At 44.7% G+C, this 13,113-nt stretch overlaps 2 protein-coding genes across 5 annotated transcripts in view; both read left to right on the top strand.

Annotated features, from left to right (window-relative positions):
- SYN3 (synapsin III) overlaps positions 1-13,113 on the top strand; it is a 486,177-nt gene that overhangs the window by 409,143 nt on the left and 63,921 nt on the right. For all 4 annotated transcript variants that reach the window (XM_042247181.2, XM_027967692.3, XM_042247182.2 and 1 more), the window contains one exon: positions 604-666. In XM_042247181.2, coding sequence (XP_042103115.1) covers positions 604-666 — 63 coding nt within the window. The remainder of the gene's footprint in view (positions 1-603; positions 667-13,113) is intronic.
- LOC105614892 (U4/U6.U5 small nuclear ribonucleoprotein 27 kDa protein-like) lies at positions 8,632-12,497 on the top strand. Its single transcript, XM_042245285.2, has 2 exons — positions 8,632-8,652; positions 11,914-12,497. Exons 1-2 carry the CDS (start codon positions 8,632-8,634, stop codon positions 12,373-12,375), a joined length of 483 nt encoding a protein of 160 aa, XP_042101219.1. The 3' UTR covers positions 12,376-12,497.

Below are 13,113 nucleotides of genomic sequence, written 5' to 3'. Positions count from 1 at the left end.
TGTCCTTAAGCAACTCCAAGTATACTTCTAGACACCGAACAAACCTATTTCAAACAACATACGAACAGCATGAGGAGGAAATGCGTAGCCTAGGTTCAGTTCCGGTCCCCTCACTTCCTAGCTGAGTAAGCATGGCCAAGACAAGCATCTGACCATTTGAGCCTCTCTTCCTCTATATCACAGGGGGAGGCATGCATGCCTTACAAGTCTTACCCAGACGCAGACTGTGGCACAGATTCTGTGTCAGCCCCTTCCCTGGGTCAGGCCGTGTTCTGGGTGCTGGGGGTGTGACAGGGAACTCACCAGGCCAGGCTGCTGCCCATCACTCTTTAAAGGTGGGAGTCCAGGACAGTAGCTTAACACAGTGCCCACGCAGTGCAGCCCACAAATGCTTGTTCTCATCTTGGTGTGGCCACTATTATTCTTCTTCATTGAAAGATAATTGCTTTACAATGTTGTATTGCTTTCTGTCGTACAACATCGTGAAATCAGTCAGAACTGTATATATGCAGAGATATGGGCTTCCCAGGTGGCACTAGTGACCAGAGTGTTGGCGGTGATGCTCTGGGATGCTAATGAGTGGTTTTCTCTTGTCTCTTGCAGCTCACAGCCCCTCACTTCCCCGTGGTGGTTAAGCTGGGACATGCCCACGCTGGAATGGGAAAGGTATGAGAAGCAGCTCTTCCTTCCACTTACCTTAATACTCATGCAGCTTCCCCAGACCACCTGCTCCCCTCTCTCTGTATCCCCCAACACCTCCACCATAGCCCAGCCTCCCAGAACAGAGTGTTAGAGGAACCCCACATTCACTCCCTCCTCCCAATAACACACCTTCCTCTGAGCTCTCATGGATCACCTCTCCAGCTCGGTCCATACTTGCCAAACCCTCCCTGGCTAATCAGTTCCCGTGAGTGCAGATTCAGAGAAATGGATGTACAGCACTTTGTAGATGGTTCTTATCATCTCCACAGCTGCGTGTAAGCACATGTCTTACTCATCTCTTTATCACCTGCAGAGTTAGCACCTAGAAGGTGTTGAATGGCTCTGTGGAGGAAGCCCCTGGAGTCAGTCAGTTTCCACAAAAGTCAAAAATAAACATATCTTCCACAGTCACAGCTGACACTGCTACGGAATCAAACTTGGGTCCACTCGCCCACATGCTATAAAGCCTGTCTACTGACACCAGGTTGTGGTCAAAGAGAGTGCAGCATTTATTGTCGAGGAGGACTGGGGGCTCATACTTTAAAACCTTGAACTTCCCAAAGGGTTTCAGCTGAGCATTCTTCAAGGCCAGGTGAGGGAGGGGGTCTCAGGGTATGTGATCAGTTTGCACAATTCTCTGATTGGCTGATGGTGAGGTCATAGAGTGGTTAATATGATCAATCCTTAGGTTCCAGTAGGTCTGGAGACTCATGATCATCAAGTAGTTTTAATATCTTCCATTCAGTGATGGTTTTAGCATCTGCAAAAACAACTCAGGAAGTGTGCATCAGATACTATTATCTAAATACTTCAGAGAGGAGCTACAGCAGAAGATGTGGGGGAGGGGTCTGTCCCAGGAAGGCCCAAGAGGGTCCTGCTCAGTTACAACATATTGTGACAAACCATACCTGTCAGATTTTTGCAGTTGCAAGTATAGAAACACAACTCAAGTTAGAGTGTAAAAGACAATTCGTTGGTTCAAGCATCAGAAAGTCTCAGATAGTTCTTGATAGATTCAGGCAGAGCTGGATCCAGGAGCTCAAATGATATTGGCCCTCGTGGCCCTGTTTATCTCTACCTGGTGTTTTCTTCAGATGGTTGAGTTAGACAGCTGTGGGTGGCCCACTCTGGTCCCTAAGCTCACCGTCCCAGAGGAAGAAAGACCCTGTCTCTTTCTGGTGCCTCTCTATAAATCTCATGGAGGGATATTGATCAGTGCCTTCGCTTCTAGAGATTTACTTCTAAATAAGGGGGATGGGGATGGGGAAGTTGGGGGCGGGGCCACAACAGGCTACCTCTCAAGCTTCTGGTTCAAACAGGACCATGTGAGAACAGGTAGATTTCAGTGCCTGCCGTCCCCATTGGAGGAACCTGAGGCCACATAAGAGGCCCAGCACAACTGTGTGTCAGCAGGGGCCGGTAGAAACCGTGCTTTGTGTAGGCACAGTCCAACCATGAATAACCCTGCACCCTGCACCTCTGTTCTTCCCTTTCTTCCCATGCCATATGCCTTCTGTGTAACCTCTTCCCACCTAAACTCCATCCCCTTCAAGCAGCAAAGGATGGAAAGGGTCAGACAGGTCAGGGCGTGGCCTCAGCTCTGACTTTTATGTTAACTAGAGCAAGTTGCCATCTAACTTCTTTTGGCCTCCTCATCTGGCAAATGATGATACTTCTTGCAAACATCTTTAAAATGAATCTTTATCAATTATGTTGCAGTAAAACTGGAAGAAAAAAGTAAAATTTTTTTAAAGTCCTCCCTCCCTACTTCCTCTCCCTAAAACATACACATTGTGAGGGCAGAGCTTTTTACTTGTTTGCTCCCTACTGTTCCCACTGCCCACAGTGGCCCTGGGTGCACCCTAGCCCCTCAGGTTGCTGGGTGGTTGACTGACTCCCTCTTCACCCTGAGTCTGTTCCCCACTGCCTGTTCTCCCCACCTCTCCTTCCCTCCCCTGTCATCTGACTACAGCTCCCTGCCCTCCCCGTTGTCCTCAATGACCCTCTGCTGCTAATTCAGTGATCATATCTCTGTCCATATCTGAACTGACCTCTCTACATCATTTGAAGCTGCTGGCCCTCCTTTCCGTCCTGAGATCCGTGCCCCTCTCCTGGATCTCTGGCTCTTTCTCTGACTGCTCCTTCACCGTCTCCTTCAAGAGCTTTCCTTCCTGCTCCATCTTTAGCTTCGTCTGTTCCATCAGCACGCACTGTCTGAGCTCTCGTCTGCGCTCTCCGCTGCAGCTCCCGTCTACACGCCAGCAGCCCTCCAGTAGCACTTGCTGTGCAGCACAGCGGGCTCTTCTATCCGGTTACATCCTCTGCATCTCCACTGGCCTGCCCAGGAAACCTCAGACTCTCAAAGTCCCAGACCACACCCATTTTCTTTTCAGAGAGCCCATTCTTCCTTGTCTTCATCCTCCTCCTCTTCCTGGGACCCTCTTTACAACAGGAATCCCCAGTCCCTCCATTGTCTTCAAACAGAAATCTGGGAATCATCTCCCCTCCTCCGTGTCCACATGGTTATCATGTCCTGTCACTTGCCCTTTATTAATGTTTCTCGAAAATGTCCTTTTCTTCTTGCCCCCTGCCACCATCTTGGACAGCTTTGATAAAGCTAGAAGGTTCCCAAGAATTAAATTCCGTTTCTAAAGCTTAAAATAATCCCAGACAGGAAATAAAAAGAAGGAAATACTTAAAGAGACTGACGCAATATCGGAGGAGGGGATGCCTCCCAGAGATGCAGGCCCCAGAGGAACTCACAGAACACGGAAAGGAGGACTCATCTCCAAGGATGAAAAGTGTCACTGGCTGAAATAAACTGAGGTTTGCAAAAAGTGCTGAGATCAAGGGAAAGGGGCTTTCCTCCCTCTGTTTGGAATAAGAAAAGTATCAGGAACGGTCTGGACATGCCAACTGAGCAGATGATGTCATATTCATGGCTGAGGAGGAGAAAAACAGGACGGTACCTTTTACAGGACTTTCACCTTCTCTCCAGAAGAAAGATTGTCTGCCTGGAGAGAAGCAAGGAGAACATTTCCAGGAAGAAACTGCTGAAGAGACTGTGAATTAACTCAGTCTTCCTGGAAATTCACCCAGGATCCCATGATGGAAGTTTCTGAGCCTCCTCAAGTCTGTTTTTCTCCTTTGTTTGTATTGATCAGTGCCTACTCTGTGCCAACAATAAGAGTATGAATAGGACCCAGTCCTTGCTCTCTAAAAACTGAGCCAATTGCATAGATAAATAAGTATAACACATGCTGGGGATGTGGTGGAAGGCTGTGAAGGGCGCGTAGAGATGATTGAAGAAAGGAGCTTAATTCCACTTGCAGGGTGGAAGGATGAAAAGAGGTTCCACATCAAGGAAACCACAGGGTTGGTGTGCCTGGAGATCTAAGGAATTCTAACAAACAAGAGAGACTCAAGTCAAGAGATGGACCCTCTTATACTAAAACAAAGAATAGTGGGTGCCACAGGGCAGAGAGATCAAAATAGAGTGAAGTGGTCTGCAGCTTGGGGAGCACTTAGATAGTTAGGAGGTAATCAGGAGGCACAACAGGAGTTCTCAAGAAACCAGAACAGCCAGACCAATGTTTCTTAAGGGGGTGGGGGAGGGTAGTCTTCCCTCGGGGAGCATTTGGTTACATCTGGAGGCAGTTTTGGTTGTCACAACTGGGGGTGGAGGGATGCTAGTGACACCTGGCATCTACCCTGCAGAAACCAAGGATGCTGCTGAACACCCTGAAATGCCTAAGACTGCCCGCTAACACACAACAGAGAATTATCCAGTCCAAGATGTCAGTAGCATCAAAGTTGAGAAACCCGGGACAAAACTAATTTTGGTTCCTTTGTTGAAAGTTTTACCAGATTAGAAATCAAAGGAAGTAATGGTTATTATGGGCTTCTCTGGTGGCTCAGATGGTAAAGAGTCCACCTGTAATGCGGGAGACCTGGGTTCGACCCCTGGGTTGGGAAGATCCCTGGAGGAGGGCATGGCAACCCACTCCAGTATTCTTGCCTGGAGAAGCCCCATGGACAGAGGAGCCTGGCAGGCAGCAGTCCATAGGGTTGCAAAGAGTTGGACAGAACTGAGAGACTAACCACAGCACAGTGGTTACTAGAGTTCACCAGTCTGTTCCAAAGGATTGTAATTCATCAGGATGCTAAAGGCTGTTTTGTCAAATATGAAAATTCCATGTTAAAGTAGATTTCTAGTGCAAGACTTCTCAAACTCATTAAGTTTGCTCATATACCTCCTGGGGGTAGAAGAACATAAAAATACGTGCAGAATTTTCCAGATTTACTGGACCCATGAAATGTTTGACCAGTTTTTGAGATGAGTGTCCTTTCATTAACTTGTAAAAACTCTTTGCACATTATGAACATTCATCCTGTGTCATACTTTGCAATGATTTTTCTCCATTTGACAGCTACATGTCCATTTTATTATTCAGCTTTTAATCATTTTAAAGGGTTTTTTTAAATTGTAGTCATGTGTTTCCATCTTTGGGAGTTTGTTATAGTAACTAAAGGTAGTGATTTGAATCTACTTGTTAGTTATGAGACCTTAGGTTAAGTTGTGAAGTGAAGTTGCTCAGTCATGTCCGACTCTTTGCCTACCACGCTCCCCTTTTCATGGGATTTGGTTGTCACAACTGGGGGGTGGAGGGATGCTAATGACACCTGGCATCTACCCTGCAGAAACCAAGGATGCTGCTGAACACCCTGAAATGCCTAAGACTGCCCCCAAACATACAACAGAGAAATATCCAGTCCAAGATGTCAGTAGATCTTATCCAGTCAGATGGACTGTAGCCTACCACGCTCCCCTTTTCATGGGATTTTCCAAGCAATAGTACTGGAGTTGTTTGCCATTTCCTTCTCCAATAGATCTTCCCGACCCAGGGATCGATCCCGGGTCTCCCGCATTATAGACAGACACTTTACCATTTGAGCCACCAGGGAAGTCTACCCTAGTATTATCTCATGTAAAAAGAGGATAATAATCAGCTCAGTTCAGTCACTCAGTCATGTCCGACTCTTTGCGACCCCATGAATCGCAGCACGCCAGGCCTCCCTGTCCATCACCAACTCCCGGACTTCACTCAAACTCACATCCATCGAGTCTGTGATGCCATCCAGCCATCTCATCCTCTGTCATCCCCTTCTCCTCCTGCCCCCAATCCCTCCCAGCATCAGAGTCTTTTCCAATGAGTCAACTCTTCACATTAGCTGGCCAAAGTACTGGAGTTTCATCTTTAGCATCATTCCTTCCAAAGGACACCCAGGGCTGATCTCCTTTAGAATGGGCTGGTTGGATCTCGTTGCAGTCCAAGGGACTCTCAAGAGTCTTCTCCAACACCACAGTTCAAAAGCAACAATTCTTCAGTACTCAGCTTTCTTCACAGTCCAACTCTCACATCCATACATGACCACTGGAAAAACCAGAGCATTGACTAGACGGACCTTTGTTGGCAAAGTAATGCCTCTGCTTTTCAATATGCTATCTAGGTTGGTTATAACTTTCCTTCCAAGGAGTAAGTGTCTTTTAATTTCATGGTTGCAATCACCATCTGCAATGATTTTCGAGCCCAAAAAAATAAAGTCTGATAGTGGTTCCACTGTTTCCCCATCTATTTCCCATGAAGTGATGGGACCAGATGCCATGATCTTAGTTTTATGACTGTTGAGCTTTAATAGTATCAACCTAATAAGCTGGTTGTGAGGATTAAGAGACAGTATGTAATATCATATATGAAATGAATAGCCAGTCCAGGTTCGATGCATGATACTGGATGCTTGGGGCTGGTGCACTGGGATGACCCAGAGGGATGGTATGGGGAGGGAGGAGGGAGGGGTGTTCAGGATGGGGAACACATGTATACCTGTGGCAGATTCATGTTGATGTATGGCAAAACCAATACAATATTGTAAAGAAATTAACCTCCAATTAAAATAAATAAATTTATATTAAAAAAAGAGACACTATGTATGTCAAATATAGCTCAGTGCTTGGAACGCAGTAGACACTCGATAAGTATTAGTTGTCATTATTACTAAGAATATTTCGTCCTACTTTCAGAACCCAAAATCCCGCTGAAGTCAATAAGGGAGTTATGACTAAACAGCATCCTCTGTCAGAAACCATTTCATTTGGCTACAGGTTCAATATGAATCAGATTGTTAAGGAGTTGCCAAGAGCTCTAATCCATAAACACCTAATAAATAGGTGAAAATGGGCTCAACTTTGTTCATCACTAGGGAAATGCAAATGAAAACCACAATGAGATGCCAGTATAAAACCACTAGACTAGCTCAAGTTAAAAAGATTAGTAATTCTAAGTGTTGGCAAGAGCTTGGAACATGTGGAACATACCCACAGAGCTAGTGAAATTGTTTGTTTGATTTTATTTTTCATTAGAGGTTAATTACTTTACAATATTCTGATGGTTTCTGCCATACATAAACATGAGTCAGCCACAGGTATATATATGTCCTCTACCTCTTGGATCACCCTCCCACAGCCCTCTGCATCCCACCCCTCTAGGCTGTCACAGAGCACCGGCTTTGGATTCCCTGCATCATACAGCAAATTCCCACTGGCTGTCTATTGAAAGTGTCAGCTGATACAACTACTTTGGAATATGTATTGCTATTATCTGCTAAGCTGAAATTACAAAGAGTTTCTTTTTTTAGGTAAAGTGAAGTCGCTCAGTCGTGTCCGACTCTTTGCTACCCCATGGACTGTAGCCCAGCAGGCTCCTCTGTCCATGGGATTTTCCAGGCAAGAATACTGGAGTGGGTTGCCATTTCCTTCTCCAGGGGATCTTCCCAACCCAGGGATCGAACCCAGGTCTCCCACATTGCAGGCAGATGCTTTAACCTCTGAGCCACCAGGGAAGCCCATGTTTTAGGTATACCCAATGTAAATGCATGTGTGTGAGTGCCCCAGTGTTTACAGAAACTTATTCATAGTTACCAAAATCTGGACACAGTCCATGTGTCCATTAAGAATAAAATATTAGTAGATAAATAAATTGCAGTAAATTCAGGCAAATGGGAATTTTCCAGAAATGAAAATGAATAAATTACAACTAAATATACAACAACATGCCTGAATTTCACAAACACACCAATGAATGAACTGTCAGATTTAAAAGATGCCAGTGTATATGATTTCCTGTATATAAAATTCAAAGCCAGTGAAACTAATCTATAGTGCTATGTGGCATACATATAAGATGATAAAACTTTAGAAAAGCAAGAAGATTACTACCTTAAAGGAATGAAGAGAAGTAAAGTGAAAGTCACTCAGTCGTGTCCAACTCTTGTGACCCCATGTAGCCTGCCAGGCTCCTCTGTCCATGGGATTCTCCAGGCAAAAATACTGGAGTGGATTGCCATTTCCTTCTCTAGGGGATCTTCCCAACCCAGGAATCAAACCCGAGTTTCCTGCATTGCAGGCAGATTCTTTATTCACTGAGATATGAGGGAAGCCCATTAAATAATAGAAGTTACCTTTTTGGAAGAGAGAGGCATGGTCATGGGGGTACAGCAGAAGTGGTTTAAGCCTAGTTCTTGACTTGGGTGGTGCTCATGTGGATGTTTGCTCTGTGATTGTTAGCTCACTGAACTGTCACTTTATACCAGGTAAGTCTTTCTGTGTGTGTTATATTTCAAAATAAAATAAGGTGTTTTTTTTTAACTTTATTAGGGCATATTAATGAAGATCCAATTTCCAAAATAAAGTGAGAATCCTGCACGGCACTGGTCACTTCATGGCTAGAACATTGTATCATGTTCTGGACTGTAAACAGGCTCTAGATATTTGAGAGAAGCATTGATAAATGAATGTGTTCAGGAGAAAATGATCTGAGTAGTGGAAGGCAGAGACTTCCTAGAAACAGTGTGGCTGGCATCCTCAGAAACATGAAGAATTGTCCTGGGAAGGTAGGCTGGATATTTCTATGTATAGTAACATGTAGGAGCTAAAAATGGGACCAAAGTCTGGGGGAAACGCATGTCAGTTGTGTTGAAAGATCAACTTTCTAACAATCAGAGGTGAACATTAATGGAATGAACAGCTGCTTTGCGTAGAAAGTTCTCATCAATGCAGAACTGGAGCAAGAATAAATATGTACTAGAGAGTTTCAAGAGAGTTTAAGCATTATTTGAGGTTTTTAGCCTGAGATGTTTGAACCTGGTGAAATTGAAACACTTCTGTTTATGTTTTTATGTGGTTATGTGAACTTCTTTTGTGACGGAAAGGGTCCATAGCTTCTTTCACCTTTTCACAGGGGCCATGATCCTTCCAAAGTTTCTGCTATAGTATCTTCCAAATGATGAGAATATGTGGTTTTGATCAATACGATCAGCAGCCTTTTGAAAGGGATGGTGTATCTGTTATTATCATAGTAGTTGAGTTCATGGCCAACTGCCTATGGGGGTAACATTTGTAGAAAACAGGGATTCTGATTTTAATCTGGATTTACCATTTACTAGTTGTGCGTTGTTGACTAAGTTGCATAATCTCTCTGTGCCTGGATTTCCTCATGTCTAATATGGGGACAATAATTTCCCTCCTGGAGTTGTAATGATGATAGAATCAATCAGCCCAGGCTTGGGAAGGTGCTGGGACAACACTCAGGGAATGGGAGCTTTAAAAACCCACTGCTAATATAAACTGTTAATCTGATGACTTAACTGCTTATCTCAACTAAGATGAGGTAAGCAGTTGCTCATAATAGATAGACCAAAAGGGTAGAAAAATTAAATTCTGGGTAAATTCTTAAAGTAAGCAAAATGGGCTTCTAGCATCCCCAAGAGAGGGCAAGATAACAAACAAACCCCAGCCTGGGAGACACCTTCTCCTTATTTTGTAAATTCAGACTTTCAGGGCTTGAGTCCCAGCACCTCACTTAGAAGATAAGAACCCGGGGCCCCAGAGAGGAGAAGGGTCTTGCCCAAGGCCACCCAGTGAGGAAGCACCCCACCCCCAGGATCAGAACAGGAAAGGGAAAAAAGTCTTCTGAGATGATTCCACCCCATTAATAATAGCCAGAGTGATAGTAAGAGCTAATTCTCTATGGAGTTTACTCTGTGCAGGCATTGTTCTAAGTGCTTTATAAATTACTCATTCAGTTCAGTTCAGTTCAGTCGCTCAGTCGTGTCCGACTCTTTGCTCATTACTATCTATAAATTACTATCCTCATAACCACCCTATGAGGAAGATAGTAATCCTATGGGTATCCCCACTTGACAGATGAGGAAACAGACACCGGGAGTAGGAGGCAGAGTTGCAGTTCAACCCCGGGCAGTCTGGTTCTGGCCTCTAAGTTCTGATAGGTAAAGGATGTTGCCATGGTCACAGTTTAGTAAGCCCAGACACGGGTATCCTAACACTCCCCCTTGCCCAGGGTGTGTTGTTCTACTAAGAGTAGCCTGGAGTGATGAGGTGCCCGGCTGAGGTGACCCAGCAGATGGCCTGTGTATTCTAGGGGATCAAAGTGACAGCTCCTAACGCACTGTCTCCAGCAGCATCTTGCACATCCCTGCATCTTGCACATCCTGGCTCAACCAGCGCTGCTGCTGTCTTCAGCTCCCAGCGACCTGGACTCCATCTCTTCTCTCGGACTGAGTCTCTCAGTGAGATTTCCCAGCACTGTCTGCTTTTTTAAGTGGGAGCAGATAGTCAGCTGACACAGTAATGGAGAGAAAGAACTAGAAAATGAGCAAACGGGGAAACAGAACCCAGGGCAACGCTTAAGACAGAGCGCTACCCCAGCACCTGGGTGAGGACCAGGGAGGAAAGTCGCTCTGTGTTTCCTGCTCAGCAGAAACCAAGTCAGGTGAGAGCAGGGAGGCTTCATCCTGCGGGGTGTTCAGGGAAGGGATGTTCAAGGCCCTGCCAGGCTGTGAGGGGAAGAAGGGAGAGGGGTCCATGCTCTGTCCCCCCACCCACCCTCCCTCTCAACTCCACTGTCCACCAAATCCCCCTCCCCCTCGACGACCATTGCCTCCTTTTCTCTCTGCTTTTCTCCAACAAAATGGGCCTGGAAGGCAGTTCCATCCATTCTTTACCCCTTAGTGAAAATTGTAAACACCGTACTCTGCTTCTCAGAGCCTCTGGCATGAGGTTACTTTCTCTATGAGCACGATAAACACTGCAGGTCCTCATTATTCATAGATTCTGCATTTATGAGTTTACCTACTTAGTAAAAATGTGTTCATCACCCTGAAATCAATTCTCGCAGCCTTTTCGGTGGCCATTCACAGACACGTGCAGAGCGGTGAATAATTTGCATGTTCCTTCCCAATTGAGGTCAGCTCTGCCTTCTTGTTTCAGCCTCTTCTTGACATGTTTAGTGCCACACTTTGGCATTTTTGTACTTTTTGTTGGTGATTTCGTTGTTTAAAATGACTCCCTATCATAGGGCTGGAATGCTGTGTTCCTAATCCCAAGCAGGCTGTGATGTTTCTTACAGAAAAAAAAAAAAAAAAAGCATGTGTTAGATACGCTCTGTTCAGGTATGAGTCATGGTGCTTGCCATTGCCGTTGGCTATGAATTCAATGTTAATGAATCAACTGTATATTAAATAAGTTGTCTTTAAAAGGAAGCACACGTAACAAGGTTATATATTGATAAGTTGATGAAAATGTAGCCATAAGCTTGCAGGAAACAAATCCTGTTTTCTTCTAGGAGCAATAGTTCAGGATTCACTAATTCAGTGCTTATTGCAATGTTACAGAATGTAACTACTGTGAATAATGAGAATGGACTCGTGTGTGTGTGTATACATATGTGTATATACCACACACACAAACACATATTCTGTAAAGAGTTCTAAGGGTCTCTTTCCTCCTTTGGATGCCAAAATGCCGCCATTCTAAGGACAAACAGAAGCAAACTAAAACAGTCTTTTCAGTCTGACACTTGAAGGCGACGTCACCTGGATCATCAACTTGTTTTCTTTACAAGGGTTTAAGGCTGAGATGTCTACTGCTGAAGCTCACTCCTCTAATCCCCACATCTTTCCACCATCCTTGGTTGGCCTCGAGTCAGGAAACCTGGGTCCTCCTGCCAGCCTCATACTCCCTGGGGCCCACAGCATCCACTTGGGCAAGTCATTTAAACACATAAGTGCAGGGTGTCAAATATATCAAATATACATGATGTTCCTCACCAAGCACTTGGAAAAGCTAGTGAATAGAAGTGTGTTAAAAAGTATGAAGCGGGCAGTTGCAGCCGCTCCCCACGGAGGCAGCGTAGGCGGTCCCGGTCCACATCTCGGGAAAGAGAACGCTGGCGCCGAGAAAGGTCCCGGTCCAGGGAGCGAGATCGGAGAAGAAGCCGTTCTCGCTCCCCACACAGAAGGCGTTCCAGGTCCCCAAGACGACATAGATCCACATCTCCTTCCCCTTCTCGACTGAAAGAAAGAAGAGATGAGGAGAAGAAAGAAACAAAGAGCAAAGAACGCCAGATAACTGAGGAAGACTTAGAGGGCAAAACAGAGGAAGAAATAGAAATGATGAAGTTAATGGGATTTGCCTCCTTTGACTCCACAAAAGGGAAAAAGGTGGATGGCTCTGTAAATGCCTATGCCATAAATGTGTCTCAGAAGAGGAAGTATTGGAAAGGTGGATTCAACAGACCTTTGGATTTCATTGCATGAGCTGAAGTATTGAAGAATGATGTTTTTTCCCTCATCTTGATCAGAAAAATGGATTTTTGTATTTAATATGCATCAAAAATAGGATCAGAGTCCTTCCTCCTTGTAAAGTAAGAAAATTTTATTTATGATGTATGTAGTTCACTTACCCAGCCTCAAAAAAAAGTTAAATATTACATTTTTTTCCTTTAGGAAATATCGTTTGGGGCAGTCATCAACCCCATTTTTTTTGTCCTTATTCCTATGGAAACTGTATATGTTTTTTTCTTGGATGCTCTTTATGACTTTTTAAAATACATGAAAGTGATTTGGAAGTAAGTTTCTCAAATAAAGCAATAATTCCTAAAAAAATAAAATAAAATAAAATAAAAAATATGAAGCGGCTCATGACTGAGATGGGGAGGTAAGCAAAGGAGGATGTGGACTTTTGACTTAGACCTCATTGGATTCTGATCTGGACTCTGATGGCAGAGTCCAGATCTGACATTGTGATCTGACATTGAGTCCAGATCTGACATTGTGACCTGGAGCAAATCCCTTGCCTTCTCTGGGGTAATTCAGAGCAGATGAGATGCGATGAGCAAAGGCACACCAGCTGTTGCAGAAGCTGATGCAGGACCATCAGTGCCTTCAGCATCTCCTCTAATCCTCAGAGATGCTCTGGGCTCTTCCTGATTACAGCTTTGCAGAGGTTCCAAGAGTTGTTTTGCTTAAACTCACAGGTAAGTGACAGAAGCACAA

This window comes from Ovis aries, chromosome 3 (assembly GCF_016772045.2).
Source record: "Ovis aries strain OAR_USU_Benz2616 breed Rambouillet chromosome 3, ARS-UI_Ramb_v3.0, whole genome shotgun sequence".
Taxonomy (NCBI): domain Eukaryota; kingdom Metazoa; phylum Chordata; class Mammalia; order Artiodactyla; family Bovidae; genus Ovis; species Ovis aries.
This window is presented reverse-complemented; position numbering and strand designations above follow the sequence as displayed.

What these genes read in the sequence shown, in the direction of transcription:
- LOC105614892 (XM_042245285.2), top strand. Translation starts at nt 8,632, where the DNA reads ATGAAGAATTGTCCTGGGAAG. An exon ending in TGAAGAATTGTCCTGGGAAG is followed by an intron (nt 8,653 to 11,913) that starts GTAGGCTGGATA and finishes GCTAGTGAATAG; the next exon opens with AAGTGTGTTAAAAAGTATGA.